The sequence below is a fragment of the Budorcas taxicolor genome, chromosome 11 (genome assembly GCF_023091745.1).
Source record: "Budorcas taxicolor isolate Tak-1 chromosome 11, Takin1.1, whole genome shotgun sequence".
Classification (NCBI taxonomy): domain Eukaryota; kingdom Metazoa; phylum Chordata; class Mammalia; order Artiodactyla; family Bovidae; genus Budorcas; species Budorcas taxicolor.
The window spans coordinates 44604746-44620181 of record NC_068920.1 but is presented as its reverse complement, the minus strand read 5'-3'; the positions used below and the strand labels follow the sequence as shown (position 1 = coordinate 44620181).

General features: G+C 48.7%; 1 protein-coding gene across 1 annotated transcript; it reads left to right on the top strand.

The window, feature by feature from the left end:
- Positions 1 to 1673: 1673 nt before the first annotated feature.
- Positions 1674 to 15436, top strand: APOBEC2 (apolipoprotein B mRNA editing enzyme catalytic subunit 2). Its single transcript, XM_052647855.1, has 3 exons — positions 1674 to 1951; positions 11526 to 12089; positions 15044 to 15436. Exons 1-2 carry the CDS (start codon positions 1821 to 1823, stop codon positions 12067 to 12069), a joined length of 675 nt encoding a protein of 224 aa, XP_052503815.1. The 5' UTR covers positions 1674 to 1820; the 3' UTR covers positions 12070 to 12089; positions 15044 to 15436.

Genomic DNA, 15436 nt, shown 5'->3' with positions numbered 1-15436 from the left:
TCAGCACGCACCACGTGAAGAACAAAATTCACCCAGCCCACCCCCCACCCAGACACTGCTCCAGCTCAGGGGCTGCTCCAGGGGCCCCCGTCATCTTTCATTCATTTCAATAGGCTTCTAACCAGTCCTTCTGCTTCTGCTCTTTCTCACCTTTGCTCTGTTCTCAACAAAGCTGCCTGGGTGAGCCTACAAATATGTCAGACCACGTGACTCATTTGGTCAAAGACAGTGTCTTCCTATCTCACTCAGAGAAAAAGCCAAGGTCCTTAGAACAGCACCTAAGGCCCCGCGTACTTGCTCAGTCGCTAAGTTGTAGCTGACTCTTTGTGACCCCATGGACTGCAGTACACCAGGCTTCCCTGTCCTACACTATCTCCTGGAGCTTGCTCAAATTCGTGCCCATTGAGTCGGTGATGCCAGCCTACTTAGCCTTTGTTTATCTCTCTGGCCTCACCCCCTAAGACTCCCAAGCCACACAAATGTCCCTACTCAGTCCTGAAACAAACCAGGAATGCTCCCACCTTAGGACCTTTGCACCTGCTCTTCTGCTCCTTGGGACACTTCCCCCTTAGATATCCCTAGAATTATTTCCCTCAGCTTTTTCAGATCTTTTCTCAATTATTTCCTTTTCAAAGTTCTTCTCTGGCCACCCTATAAAAAAAACGTGTCACTCTGTCCCCCTTCTCTGCCTTTCCTTCCTAGCACTACCAAACAGACCACGTATATGACTTACCCTGCATATTGTCCAACCCCCTCAAGCTGCATGAGGGCAAGGATTTTCATCTGTTCTGTTCTTTGCCGTGCCCAAGTAACTGAATCAGCCCTTGGCATTTAATAGATGCTCAATAAATATTTATTTAAAAAATAAAGGACCAAATGAGAGGGAACACACACACACAGCAGGTGAATGTTTGGCCTCAGGAACAAAAAGTCCTCACTTTAATCCTGGCCCTGCCGCTTTGGGGCTGATGACCCCAAACAGGGGCCTTAACCTTTCTGTGTAAAATGGGGATAATCCACATGCCCTCCCAGGATGGTTGAGAGCATTAAGTCCGATTTCACACAGAAAACACTAAAGTCACTGCCTGGCCTATTTCCAAAACTCTAAGCTTAGTCAATGGCAATATAGTTACTTCTGGAGGCTGCCAGTGGATGTGATGTTGCATTAGGCATCATTATAGGCAAATCAGCATGCACTCCCTTTGAGTAACAGCTCACAGTGTCTTCCCCATCGGTAGTACTTATCCCCCTCACCCCATCTCAGGACCCTCCTTCCCTGAACCCAAGTCCCCCCAGTCAGGCTGGCCTGGGTCCCTTTCAACACAATCCTTGTCCCACTTAAACCTCTGAGAGAACTCCCCTCCAAAAACTCACCCACCCTAGGTCCCTTCTGCAATCTCCCCAGGCGAGCTGGGTGGGGGAGAAAAAATAAAAACAGTTAGGGAGGAACAGAAAGAGAATGTTAAGACCTGTGTAACCCGGTGCAGGAGGCAGGGGTGCAGGCCAAGCCATCCCCACCTGCCAGGTTCCTGTCTCTGCTTCTGATAAATAGGGGACACCGATGGCCAGATTTTCCATTCCCCCCATCCCCGCACCCGCAGTCACTCAATTAAAAAAAGATAGAAGCTGGGGGAGGGGCCTCTGGCTATAAAGCCTGCAGGCCAGGGGCTGAGTGCACTCGCCTGGCCTGCCCCATCCTTTCCCCGTCACCCCAGGCAGATTTAGCTGCTGACAGCTGCTTGGGACTCTGCCGCCAGGCCTTGGCCCAGACCCGCCGCCTCTTCCCTTTTTCTCATTGACTCCAGAGCCTCAGCCCCTCCATGGCTCAGAAAGAAGAGGCCGCGGCGGCCGCGGAGCCTGCCTCCCAGAATGGCGAGGAGGTGGAGAACCTAGAGGACCCCGAGAAGCTGAAGGAGCTGATTGAGCTGCCGCCCTTTGAGATCGTCACCGGGTGAGAGCTGGGCGTGGGCTGGGCTCCTCCTCCCCGGCACGAAGCAGGCAGGACAGGCTGGTGGACTTAGGATGGTAATAGTAGGGGTCAGGGTCACCACGCTACAGCCGGGAGAGCACCCAGGTGTGCACCACGTGGGAAGCAGCAGCAACTCACTCTGGGCCTCTCAGAGTGACACCTCCGATCAGCGGAGGTAGGGGGAACTCTGAGGAATCGAGGACCCTGAGAAGGAAGCCAGCCCTGGGGCTTCGTGGTGTTGGGGCGTCACCTGCCTCTCTGGGTAAAAGCAGTTTAGTCCCGGGGAATTGGGTGAGATCATGGGATACTGCCAGCACGTTTCAGAACGGTCCCAGAGAACCTCCTCCTTCAACTTCTGTCCCTGCTTCTGAGTGGGCCTCTCCTCTACCCGTATGTCTTCCTCTCTTTAGAGCCTCTCCCTGAAGCAGAAGAGCCTAAGCTAGGAAAGACAGATGCATCCTTTCCCAAGCTAGAGTGAGACACAGTCTGTTTTTCTTGCTGCATCATCTCGGAATCTCCCCGGGGCAGAGATTCGCATCCGCCCCCAGGGAAAAAGAGAGGGTGCAGGCCAGGGCCGGAGCTTCTGGGCGGAGGAGCTGTTCCTTCGCCCTCCACCGCAGCCCGGAGGGAGCAGGACCTACAGCAGAGAATGCTGAGGCTCCAGAGAGGGTCCCCCTGCCTCGTCTAGATGACGGCACCTCCAGGAATAAGGCAAGGCAGTCGTCCTCCTCTTCTCTCCCTGTCCTTCTGGCAGAAGATTCTGCTAAATTCCTAAACAAAGAACAAGAAGGGAATTTGTGGTCATTGTTGTTGTTTAGTCATTCAGTCATGTCCAAGTCTTTGCGACCCCATGGACTGTAGCCCGCCAGGCTCCTCTGTCCATGGGATTTTCCCAGCAAGAATACTGGAGTGGGTTGCCATTTCCTCCTCCAGGGGATCTTCCTGATCCAGGGACTGAGTATGTGGGGGCATAAGGATTCCTTCTTGGGAGTCTCCAGCAACGCCCACAGGCAGAGGAGGGGCCGCAGGAAGAGAAATTCCATGGAGGCATGATGCCTTCAAGGGCAGAAGGAACCCTGGGAGGTGATTGGGACTTGCTGTCTGAAGCTGGGCAAGTGTTTTTCCAGTCGTGGCCTGGCTGCAATTTTTTCATGTGTAACCTTAGGAAGTTGTGCTACTTGATTCCCAAGTTCCCTTCCAGCTGAGACATTTTCCGGTTTCCAAGAGAACCTGAGGGAACTGTATCCTAGTTCCTGAGGCAAGGCTTCAGGGAAGAGCCCCTGAACTTGCACTTGGCCATGGCCAACCGAGTAATGTCACCCCCATCCCAGGATTAAAGGAGCCACAGGGCACAGATTAATATAGACACAGGGAGGGCCTAGGGCCACCAGGCCAGGAGTGTCCTCCATTCCAGTGGCTTTTTATGGAAAGAGATCCTTTTTCTAACAGCTAAGTGTGCTGGCCCATGCTGGCCTTGGTCTCTCACACACACGCACACACGGAGGCACACCCACTCTGTGCTGTGTTGTAATCTCAGTTTGGAAGAGAGTTAAAGTATGTTTGCTGAGTTGAACATGCTTTGGGGGCTCAGGGTGGTGGGTTTTGAAAGATTAAATCCTCTGATGTTACGGACACGTGTCTGGGGGTTTATGATGCCGGCACACTTACACACACCTGAGTTCATTCCAGCCTCACCGTGAGGCTGAGACAGGAGCTGTATCACCACCACACTACAGCTGGAGAAACAGGGAGGTCCAGCCATGCTCCTGGACCACAGAACCAGTAAGAGGCATGCTTTCTGACTCCAGCCTAGCGTCCTTTTCACTGGTCTCCCAAACAGAGCTCCCACCTGTCTCCATCCTCCAGGTGGTGAGGTGCAAAGTCTTCCCTAAGCCAAGGCTCCCCAGTGAGGCACAGGAGGGCCACTTTCACGACGCTCTGAGAGCAGTTCAGGAGGGAGGTGGAGCCCTTCATATTTCCCGGCCTCAAGGAACAGCTGTGGAGATCTGTCTCCTGGGCCCCTGCGGGTAAACAGACAACTTAAAATAGCCCCGAGGTGCGGCTGTCTGTGAGGGGACAGGCGGAGGGAAAGCTCTCCTCTGCTCCGCTCTCCAGGTGTCCTGGCATCAAAGGGCCAGCAGAGCCTGGCCTTCCCCGGGGGAGGGTCTCATCACACTGCTCCTTTGAACAGGGCCCCAGACTAGAACAGCAGATGGCTTTTGAGCAAACAGTCTGAGGGCAGGGGCACTACCAGGTATGAATAAGGAGAAACGTGCCCACTTGTGATTCTGGTGTGAATAGGGCACTCGGGATAGAAACCATGGAATTCCCGGGTGGTCCAGGAGTTAGGGCTGGGCATTTTCCCTCTCGAGGGCCCGGGTTTAATCCATGGTCAGGGAACTAAGATCCTATAGGCTGCGTGACTCGGTCAGGAAAAAAAAAAAAGCAGACTTTAGAACATAAAAATGATGTGATAGAAAATGCTAGCAAAAGGTCTATAGCAGCAGTGGTGTGCCCAGGCCTGTTCCTGCCTCAGCTGAGGGCCCATCGGGTGCACCTCTTACCACATCTGTGTTCACTGACTTCCTGTTCGTTTCTTGAAATCTCCACAGCAGGTGTGTGTACGGGAAAGCAGCAAATGTTAGAAATCAAGGCTTTACAAAAAAAAGAAGCACTGAGAGAGAGAACCCTCTGAATAGGAATGGAAGGGCAGAGGAGGGATGTGCTTAAAAGGGGAAGACTTGAGGCCCAAAGAAGGCACCATCCTTCAGTATCAGGTTTAATTTTTCAGAAGTCGACTGTTGTCCAAAGAGAGGTGAGATTACTCAGTCTGTCTTCTGGATGAGGAAACCAAGCCTCAGAGGGAGAGAGAATTTGCCCGAAGCTAGAGGGTGAGGTCAGGTTTCCCAGGTGGCACTAATGGTAAAGAACCTGCCTTCCAGTGCAGGAGATGCGAGAGACCTGGGTTCGATCCCTGGGTTGGGAAGATCCCCTGGAGGAGGGCATGTCAACCCACGCCAGTGTTCTTGCCTGGAGAATCCCCATGGACTGAGGAGCCTGGAGGGCTACGGTTTATAGGGTTGCAAAGAGTCGGACACGACAGTGACTAAGAACGTGTGCATGAAGTGGATGGAGTAGGATGTGAATCCCAAGACTGGCTGACTCCAAATCACCACACCGCATCCAGAAAAAGCCATAAAGAGACATCTTTTATGCAAATTCAACAAAAAATTTCTGAAAAGCAGTCATTTATTCACTGCCTGTTTTCCCCAGAAGTATTTTATCTCCATGAGGACAAGGACTCTGCCTTTTAGGTGTTCTGTCCCCAGTACCAAGAGTGGTACCCAGCTCCTGACTGGTGCTCAATAATTATTTGTTGAATAAATGAGTGAACTCATGATTGAGTGCCTATTGTTTGGTAGGCTCTCTGTCAGACATTCGGGTAGGCAATTAATGAGGGGAGGGCTACTTTTTGTAACTTTTTATTTTATATTGGAGGGCTTCCCCTATGGCTCAGATGATAAAGAATCTGCCTTCAATGCAGGAGACGCAGGTTCAACCCCTGAGTCAGGAAGATCCCCCTGGAGAAGGGAATGGCAACCCACTCTAGTGTTCTTGCCTGGAGAATTCCATGGACAGAGGAGCCTGGTGGGCTACAGTCCATGGGATTGTAAAGAGTCGGACACGACTGAATGACTGTCACCTCATAGCTGATTAACAATGTTGTGATAGTTTCAGGTGGACAGCAAAGGGACTCAGCCATACATACACATGTATCCATGGTCCCTCAACCCCCTCCCATCCAGGCTGCCCCGTAACACTGAGCAGAGTTCCCTGCGCTATACTGTAGGTCCTTGTTGATTATCCATTTTAAATATAGCAGTGTGTACACATCGACCCCAAACTCCCTAACCATCAGGGGGAGCTTCTTGAGGGGAGAAGTTCCAGATATATTACTAATATATATACAAAGATCCAACAGCACTAGGCTCACAAAAGAATTCCTCTGGTTCTCTTTTGCTTCTGAACTCAGCTTGCTTGAGGGAAGCTCTGGGGCACCTGAATGGGTTGGTTCCCCATCCCTCCAACCCAGCTGCAGCTCTGCCTGGCAGCAGCGCTTGCTGTGTGTTTGTCTTTATCTCTAGTTATGTTGTGTATGATTTTACATGAAGCTGAACCTGCTATCAAAGGGGTTATTCTGGAACAGAGATAAATGGCACAGGCAGTGAGTCTCCTTTCAACCACTTCTTTAGCCACCCGTAGCTTACTCCACCCACGTGAGGAGAGAGAGGAGAAGCAGGGTTCAGAGAGGCTGGGCCAGGAGTTCAATGCCACTATTAATGCTCGCCCCTCACCTGGACTCCTGAGCAGACTGTGAAGGGCTTGTTTCATAAAGGATAGATGGTCACGGACTCTGGTCTCCTCTGAGGGTCAGGGGAAGGTTGAAGCATATGTGCAGGAAGGCATTCCTCCGAGAAACGGTGGGCCCAAGAAAAAGGGCGGGCCCAGGGCTTGCAGAATCCCATCCAGAACTACCAGTCAGGAGCCAGCAGCCCATCAAACACCTTCTTAGCTCCAGGAAGTCTGGCTGTTAGAACTCTGTTTCCTCCTTCTGACAATGCCCACTCTGTAGCATCCACTTCGAAAAGTGGTCTGAGAAAGGGGAAAGGAAACTCAGATTGGCAATTCTGCCTCTTTCAAGTAGGTCATGAAAAGGTCTAGTGAGCAAAGTGGAAATGAGTCATCACTCAGTTACCTGTGAGTAGGTTTTCTGCTCCATGGATTATTTGGGGGGCGAATGTCTAATCTCAGACGAGCTTCCACTGCCCTCCAAGTTGCTTGCCTTCACTGTCTAGATTTATGCTTAGGAAATGCAAATGTTTTTTAATGTAAAAGTGAGGGGGGGAAATAAATAAATATATATATATATATATATATATATATATATATATATATATATATAAAACACTGAGTCACATCTCTTCTCCCTCCATCAAGCAGACAGTTGTCCCTCTTTTTTCTAGATATAAGGATTCTTGGTTTCCAGCCTAGAGAACTGCAATGTCCAGAAACCCAGGTCTAAGGAGATGAAGTGTGAATGGCCTTGTTTGCAGAAAGTATGAGGAAATGGCTCCTAAGGAGGTGCTGAAGTTGGCAGGAGGGAGTAGGAGTTATGCTGTTAGTTTCTGTGCTTGAAGAAGGGACTAGGTCCAGGTGAAGAAATCTATCATCAGCATCTGTCTCCTGGCCACCACTCCAACATACACTCACACACACACACACTCACACACACACACACACACTCACACTTCAGCAGGAAAATATCTGCTGGGGTTGAGAGCAAAGAGCGATATGTAAATATGGTACTGGAGCATGTCATGCTACTAGAAAATGAAAGATGCGTGTGATCATCTACAAAGTCACCGTCACTGTTTCTGTCTTCCCACTAGTGAGCATAATGTTATTTAGTCGCTCTGTCATGTCCAACTCTTTTGCGACCATGGACTGTAGCCTGCCAAGCTCCTCTGTCCATCGGATTTCCCAAGCAAGAATACTGGAGTGGGTTGCCATTTCCTTCTCCAGGGGATCTTCCCGACCCAGGGATCGAACCCATGTCTCCTTCATTGGCAGGTGGATTCTTTACTACTGAGCCACCAGGGAAGCCGAGTGGGCATAATAGTGTTGACTTTGTGATTCTATAACATAACCCAAGATGACCACATTGGCTAGTTCTCTGGAGAAATTTCAGACCAACTCTGTTCTCCTGGTGGCCCTCTAGGACCTGGCTGTTTCAGTCTGAAAAGCCCAAAGAACCTCATTCAACCTGTATGCTCCTTCTAGAAAAACCAAGAATTTCACTGAGAAGCCAAGCAGGCTGTCTCTGAGCCAATCCCAAGAAAGACTGGGAGCCGAGACCTTCCCTGACTTTCCTTTGCCCCTTGAATGCACTTCCCTTTCTGAGGTAACGGGTCCAGAAAGCCCTGCTGAGGGACAGGGCAGACCATGAGGCTGCTGGCCCCAGGGGTCAGAAACCAATATTTATGGAGAGGTGAACCTTCTTCCTATCCATTGGCCTTCCCATTTCTCTGGGTCCCTTCCTCTTGCCTAAAGAAGAGGACAGACTGAGAAAAGCATCAGTTGTAGACCAGCCAGCCAGTATGCAACCTCACGCTGGGCCACACGTCTTCTCGGCTGGGCTGTGCTTGGCAAAGTTGGAGCAGTACTTTTCAGTTTCTGAAAGGAAACCTGAGGGACCACCATAGGAAGCTACTGCTGCAGCCCCCAAGCCAACCAAGCAGCTATGAATCCTTCCAGAACCTTTACCTGCGAATCCATCCTACAGGTGGCTCTGGATTGGACTTGGGGATGGTTGGGAGGGTGGGGGTGGGATTGGGGGTGGTCTGACACTGATTAGAGAGGGGAAAAAAAAAAAGGTTTCAGCAAGAAGGGTAGGCTCCGTGCTTCTCAGGAGGAAAAAAACGCCACTCTAGGAAGTGAAAGGATCATTTAACAACTGGCTGAGTTGAGGAGTGGTCTTCTGGGGTGAGTTTAACGGGGGAGAGCCTAGTGTAAGTGACTTCCCAGCAGGGACTGAAAGAGGAGAGGGGAATCATCGGGCCATCCTTTCTCCCCAAATGTTAAGTAAATAATAAACACATTCAACCAGGGACAGAGGGACTTAAGAGAGCTAAAGATAGTACCCAAAGGAATCCCGGGGCTGGGGCCCCAAACACATCCATCTCCACAGTGGAAACCTAACCTGACAGCAAGGGACATGGAAACCTGGGTGGGGAATTGGTGATGGGGGTGGGGACAACTGCAGGGAAACAGCTCACATCTACTCAGCTCTTTGGCACCTGCTACTTATCACTAAGAAGCCAAGGCCCTGGGATACCAGGGGTCCCCCTGAAGCCCAGGGAGTTGGGTGACCTCTCTGGGGGAAGGGAAGGGAAGAGGTGTAGGGAAGAAAGCGCAGAGCTACTAGTTGGGGATCCTCTGGGGCAACCACAGAGATCACATTGTTTAAAGCTTTTTTGTTTCTTGTCTGCACTGGGTCTTCATCGATGCATGTGGGCTTTCTCTAGTTGCAGCAAGCGGGGGCTTCTCCTTTCGGAGGCTTCTCTTGTTGTGGAGCACAGGCTCTAGGGAGCAGGGCACAGCAGTCGCATCATGAGGGCTTAGTTGCTCCTCGGCATGTGGAATCTTCCTGGAGCAGGGATTAAACCCGTGTCCTCTGCATTGGCAGGCTGATTCTTAACTGGTAGACCCCCAGGGAAATCTGAGATTACATTTTTAAAAAGAAAACATTCAGCCTCTCCAGCTGGTACTCATCCCCTCCTCTCCTTCTGACCTTTTCAGTCTCTCTTCTTACAGCCTCTTCATTCTCCTTGGCCTTCAGTTCAGTTCAGTTCAGTCACTCAGTCATGTCCAACTCTTTGTGACCCCATGAATCGTAGCACACCGGGCCTCCGTGTCTATTACCAACTCCCAGAGTTCACCCAAACTCATGTCCATCCTGGAGAAGGCAATGGCAACCCACTTCAGTACTCTTGCCTGGAAAACCCCTGGACGGAGGAGCCTGGTAGGCTGCAGTCCATGGGGTCGCTAAGTCGGACACGACTGAGCAACTTCACTTTCACTTTTCACTTTCATGCATTGGAGAAGGAAATGGCAACCCACTCCAGTGTTCTTGCCTGGAGAATCCCAGGGACGGGGTAGCCTGGTGGGCTGCCATCTATGGGGTCGCACAGAGTCGGACACGACTGAAGCGACTTAGCAGCAGCAGCAGTAGCAGCATGTCCATCAACTTGGTGATGCCATCCAGCCATCTCATCCTCTGTCGTCCCCTTCTCCTCCTGCCCCCAATCCCTCCCAGCATCAGGGTCTTTTCCAATGAGTCAACTCTTCGCATGAGGTGGACAAAGTATTGGAGGAGTTTCAGCTTCAGCATCAGGCCTTCCAATGAACACCCAGGACTGATCTCCTTTAGGATGGACTGGTTGGATCTCCTTGCAGTCCAAGGGACTCTCAAGAGTCTTCTCCAACACCACAGTTCAAAAGCATCAATCCTTTGGCCCTCAGCTTTCTTTATGGTCCAACTCTCACATCCATACATGACCATTGGAAAAACCATAGCCTTGACTAGACAGACCTTTGTTGGCAAAGTAACGTCTCTGCTTTTTAATATGCTATCTAGGTTGGTCATAACTTTCCTTCCAAGGAGTAAGCGTCTTTTAATTTCATGGCTGCAGTCACATCTGGCCTTCAAACCCACACAAATCTTCCCTATTTTAGAAAAACATGCACATACAAACAAGACGATCTTCAGCTCTGATGCTGCTTCTTTAGCGTCTCTCCTTTTTTTATTACCAAACTTTTTGAAACACCTGGCCTTTTTCTGCTGCTTTCATCTGCTAATCATCCACTTCCCCTGGAAGCCACTGGACATATTCCTCACCAAGTCTGGTGCCCTAAGACACCAAGTGGGCTTCCCAAATTTCAGACTTTTCCCCAGCTTCACTGTCTCTGCCTAGTCACCCCCCGTAACTCTTCCATGTACCTCAGTTTCATTATACTTTTCTTTCCTCGGGAACCTGTTACAATTCTCTATTGACTCCTGAGTCAAGGCTAAACTTTAAGAAACTTCACCATGGGTCCTTACTCCACCTCGTCACTGTCAGCAGGCTTCTACTGTTCTCAGCTGTCTTACTCACATCTTTGCTTTCCAGTTAGAATCTCGCTGGTAAGACTATAAGCATCTAAAGGACAGAGGCTATCTTTTATGGTTTTGAAATGTGTCAATACTACACAAGTTAACTCGTATCAAAGTACCCTGAGGTAGCCTAGCCTCAAAAATAAACTTTCTTGGACACTTACATGACAACCATCCTTTCGCCTGAGGGAAAAGATGACATGAGAAAGTCCTTGGGAGAGCCTGGACTGCACGTTTTAGGCCACATCTTACCTAAGCTGCAATATCTGTGAGTGACAAGGAGAGATTATGCAAGTGTGAAATATTCTGCACAATCATTGCCTTGCTCTGTCATGAGAATTTTTACATGCTTGCTACTTTGTAATACTATTTGGAGCCTGCTTTTCAAACCTGGCTACTTATTTGAATCATCTGGAGCATTTTTTTTTTTTAACACTGATGCCCAGACCTCCTCCAAATGTTCTGATTTATTGGTGTGGGGCACCAGCACGGACATCTGTAGCTCCTCCAGCGGATTCTAGTGCACAGTCAGGTTAAAGAGTCACTGATCTAGAAATCTGAGCATGTGCCATGTGTTGGGAGTGAAGGAGTGTTTGGAGATCTGTGCTAACGTGGCATCCAGGATATACACCTCACTCCACACTCTCTTCTCCTTCAGATATACCATTTGAATTCCCTCGTCCCTTTGTCACCACCGTTAGCATATAGGCAAGGCCTGTTTCAGTAGAATGAATCTGTCCCCGGGGGAATTGATCTTGGAAAGCCACCTACTCCAGGCAAGTCCTAGCACAAGAACTCATCACCCACTCTCCTTCCCTGTGCCTTTGTCTCCTTGACCCATAGGGAGCGACTGCCTGCCCACTTCTTTAAGTTTCAGTTCCGGAACGTGGAGTACAGCTCCGGCAGGAACAAGACCTTCCTCTGCTATGTGGTGGAAGCACAGAGCAAGGGAGGCGAAGTGCAGGCCTCTCGAGGGTATCTGGAGGACGAGCATGCCGCTGCCCACGCCGAGGAAGCCTTCTTCAACAGCATCATGCCGACCTTCGACCCCGCCCTGCGCTACGTGGTCACCTGGTACGTGTCCTCCAGCCCCTGCGCGGCCTGTGCAGACCGCATCGTCAAGACCCTCAACAAGACCAAGAACCTGCGCCTGCTCATCCTGGTGGGGCGGCTCTTCATGTGGGAGGAGCCTGAGGTGCAGGCGGCTCTCAGGAAGCTGAAGGAGGCCGGCTGCAGACTTCGCATCATGAAGCCCCAGGACTTCGAGTACATCTGGCAGAATTTCGTGGAGCAAGAAGAGGGTGAATCCAAGGCCTTTGAGCCCTGGGAGGACATTCAGGAGAACTTCCTGTACTATGAGGAGAAGTTGGCGGACATCCTGAAGTAGGCAGCTAGGTTCAGCCTCACGTGAGTCTGTTCACTGTCAACTTGGGTAGGTCAGGTGGAATGAGTGGTCTCTTTGATTTTCCTTTGAAAGGATTTCACCTTTTTTTTTTTCTGGCTGGTGGTAACAACATTCTTAGATCCTGCCTTTTCTCTTTCCTCTAAATTCCTCTCCCTAAATCCTTTCTCTCCTACCCTTTTATATCAAACTGACTTTCTCCATAACTTAAGAGTGCTAAAGGGTGATAGAAATCCAAAAGCTTTGATGAGACTGAATAACTAAGATGAGGATGGTACAAGGACCTGTTGCGCACGTGTCGGGGGTGTGTGTGTGTATACACGTGCACACATGCTCAATCGCTTGGTCATGTCCAAATCTTTGCGGCCCCATGGACTGTAGCCTGTCAGGCTCCTCTGTGCGTGAAATTTTCAGCTAAGAATACTGGAGCCGATTGCCATTCCCTACTCCAGGGGATCTTTCCAACACAGGGCTTGAACCCTCGACGACTCTTGCATCTCCTGCATTCGGCAGGTGGATTCTTTACTACTACACCAGCTGGGACGCCCGCAAGGACCTGTTACTGAACAGCAAAGATATTTCAGTCCTCTACCAAGTCCCCATGTCCACCTGTCCAAACTTATAAACTCTAGACACCTTCTAGACACTCTGCCCCCACCCCATTTGCAATCTTACCATTCTATTTTTCCTTTAATGCTGGTTTTTCATTCCTACAGGGGCATTTTTTCCCCTCATTTTTGGTACTTTTGAATGTCCTTGAATGAATTTGTATTCAACTCTTTGTGAAGAGAAAGGAGGCAGAGAAACTCATGTTTTCAAACAAATGGTTCTGCTTTGAGGGAGACCAGGAATTGCTGTGTGAACATACAATGCAAGAACACTTCTCTTATGTTGAGAAGACCTCAGCAGAACTTGCAGAAAAACAATGAATTCAGGAATGGAGATAATAAAGCAGCAAGTTCTGCTATAAAGGAACGTTTAAAGGGTTAAAAAGATGTGTGCAAACTAGGCAACAGCTCAGAAGTGGCCTCCTAACAGGTATCAAGATGGGATAGGAGAACTGCAAGTAAAGATTAGCTACTTAAGCAAATAATCAGGACACAATTAAGGCCAATTCGACCTCTTGCTGAGGGTAAATTAGACTCTTTCAGAGAAACAGGCCAATTGCCCTCAGGAAAAGAGGGTACAGGATCTCCTACTGTCTCCTTTTGAATTTGGTCTGATCTAGTTTGCTCCCACAGAAGTGGTATGACTAAGTCCCTTTACAAGACCTGAGTTACTGATCAAAAATTTCCCTTACCAGAAAAAGGGTCTTCACACCCTCATCCAGCTTTAATTCTGGACACCTCACAGATTAATACCCACTCCAGTATTCTTGCCTGGAGAATCCCAGAGACGGCGGAGCCTGGTGGGCTGCCGTCTACGGGGTCGCACAGAGCCGGACACGACTGAAGTGACTTAGCAGCAGCAGCACAGATTAATAAAACATGAAAGCAGCTTGCTTCCATGGAGTCAGCGCCTCTCAGTCTTAATAAAGAGATGTTGCTTCATGGACGTGTTCTGGAAACATCAATGTTCCAGAGCCTGATGTTGGCAGGTCTATGCACACAGGGTGTTGGATCATTCTCTAGCTGAGCATTCACCAATCCATGAAGTCACAGTTCTCAGCCATTTCTTACAAAAAAGCAGGACTCATTCACCGAGTTCAGTGAGACCAGGGTCAGATAGTGCCATGTGATACCTTGCTCACCTAAAATAAAACACCACTCAAGAGTGGTGGTGAGTAATACAAAGATTTCTAAAGGTGACCTCTGAAAATACAAAAATTCCTTCAAGATTTTATTAGTGTAGGGACTAGCAATCATAATTATAAACCCTACATAAATTCTGTAGAATGACTAGCAGCCTAATTTTAACTCTAGTATACTTTCTTCTTAAAGATCTTGTAGTCACAGGCCACTTCTTCCAGCTGCCAAACTAGCAAGACCTCAGAGATGAGTGTGTCTTACCTATTAAGTCAAATAATTAAATAGCTAAATCTGCTATAAAAATTAAGCATTTCAAGGAGGATTAAAGATCTTTTAATTTTGGATAATTGAGAGTTGCCTCTTATGCTGATCTAAATCAACATAAACAGATAAATCAGTTTGAGAGAAAAGTCCACTTCTAAGTCAAATTATTTTTTAATAAAATATCATTGGACATGTTCCACATTCTAAGCCTCCTTCCATTAGTGTACATAATCGTATTATCTGGACCCATTAACATGCTTCCCTGTACTCTATTTGAGTTGCTCATATTCCTGAAGGGAGAGGTTAAAATGTACCAAGTTTAAAAAAAAAAAAAAAAAAACTGGCATGAAATCAAGTTGTAATCTAAAAGCCCCAAAGAACTTTGCTTAATTAAAATACTCTCAAGAAATAAGCATTTGTTAAAGAAAATGTGTCTCATATGTCTTCTTCCATCTTTTGAAAAAATGACAGAATAGGATTTAACCGTATAGTTAAAGCAAGATAACAGTTAGGCTTCCCAGGTGGCTCAGTGGTAAAGAAACCGCCCACCAAGCAGGAGACATGGGTTCAATCCCAGGGTCAGGAAGATCCCCTGGAGAAGGAAATGGCAATCCACTCCAAGATTCTTGCCTGGGAAATCCCATAGACAGAGCAGCCTGGCTGGCTGGTCCATGGACTTGCAAAGAGTCAGACACGACTTAGTAACTACACAGCAGCAGCTGCACCATAGTTGAAGCGGATCTCTGCTGGGGCTTTCTCTGTGTGAACCACACCAAAGTATAAATGAAACAAATCCAATCCTGAGTAAAACAGAAATCACAGGTGACTATGGAGAAATTCAGGCATTCACTGAGGAAGGCACAAAGAAACCCTAACTCAAAAAGAAAACTCTTTGTTGTTTGGGGCCAGCAGGGCTCTCAGTAACGTTGCTTTGTTTTCTCACAAAGGTCTGCCTGCTGCCACCGAGACAGCAATGACACGTGGTCATCGGGGACACGCCTGACTCCCTAACACCGCTTGGAGCTGGACAACATTTGACACCAACCAATCCTGCCCAAGGCCCTCTGACAACTCAAAATACACTTACGCTATAAATCACTTAAGCTGTACCTCTCTCTCTAAGGCTGCTCTTGTAAAACAGGAAAGTGAGTTGTGAAGAGACAAATGGCACCAGGCTCCGTGGGACTGAAGGTCCGTATTACTCCCCCAATTGGGCTTATGGCGAAGAGCCTCAGACCCAAAGTCTGAACAGATCTTTGCAACATGTCTAGAAATGCATCTCATGTTAAGTTGGGATTTTTTTTTTAAACAGCAACATTAATAAAAGAGGTGGCGTGGTC

Excerpts from the sequence above, each read along its gene's own strand:
- APOBEC2 (XM_052647855.1), top strand. The coding sequence starts at position 1,821 with ATGGCTCAGAAAGAAGAGGCCGCGGCGGCCGCGGAGCCTGCCTCCCAG. Across the intron at positions 1,952-11,525 it reads CCCTTTGAGATCGTCACCGG|GGAGCGACTGCCTGCCCACT; the intron begins GTGAGAGCTGGG and ends CTTGACCCATAG.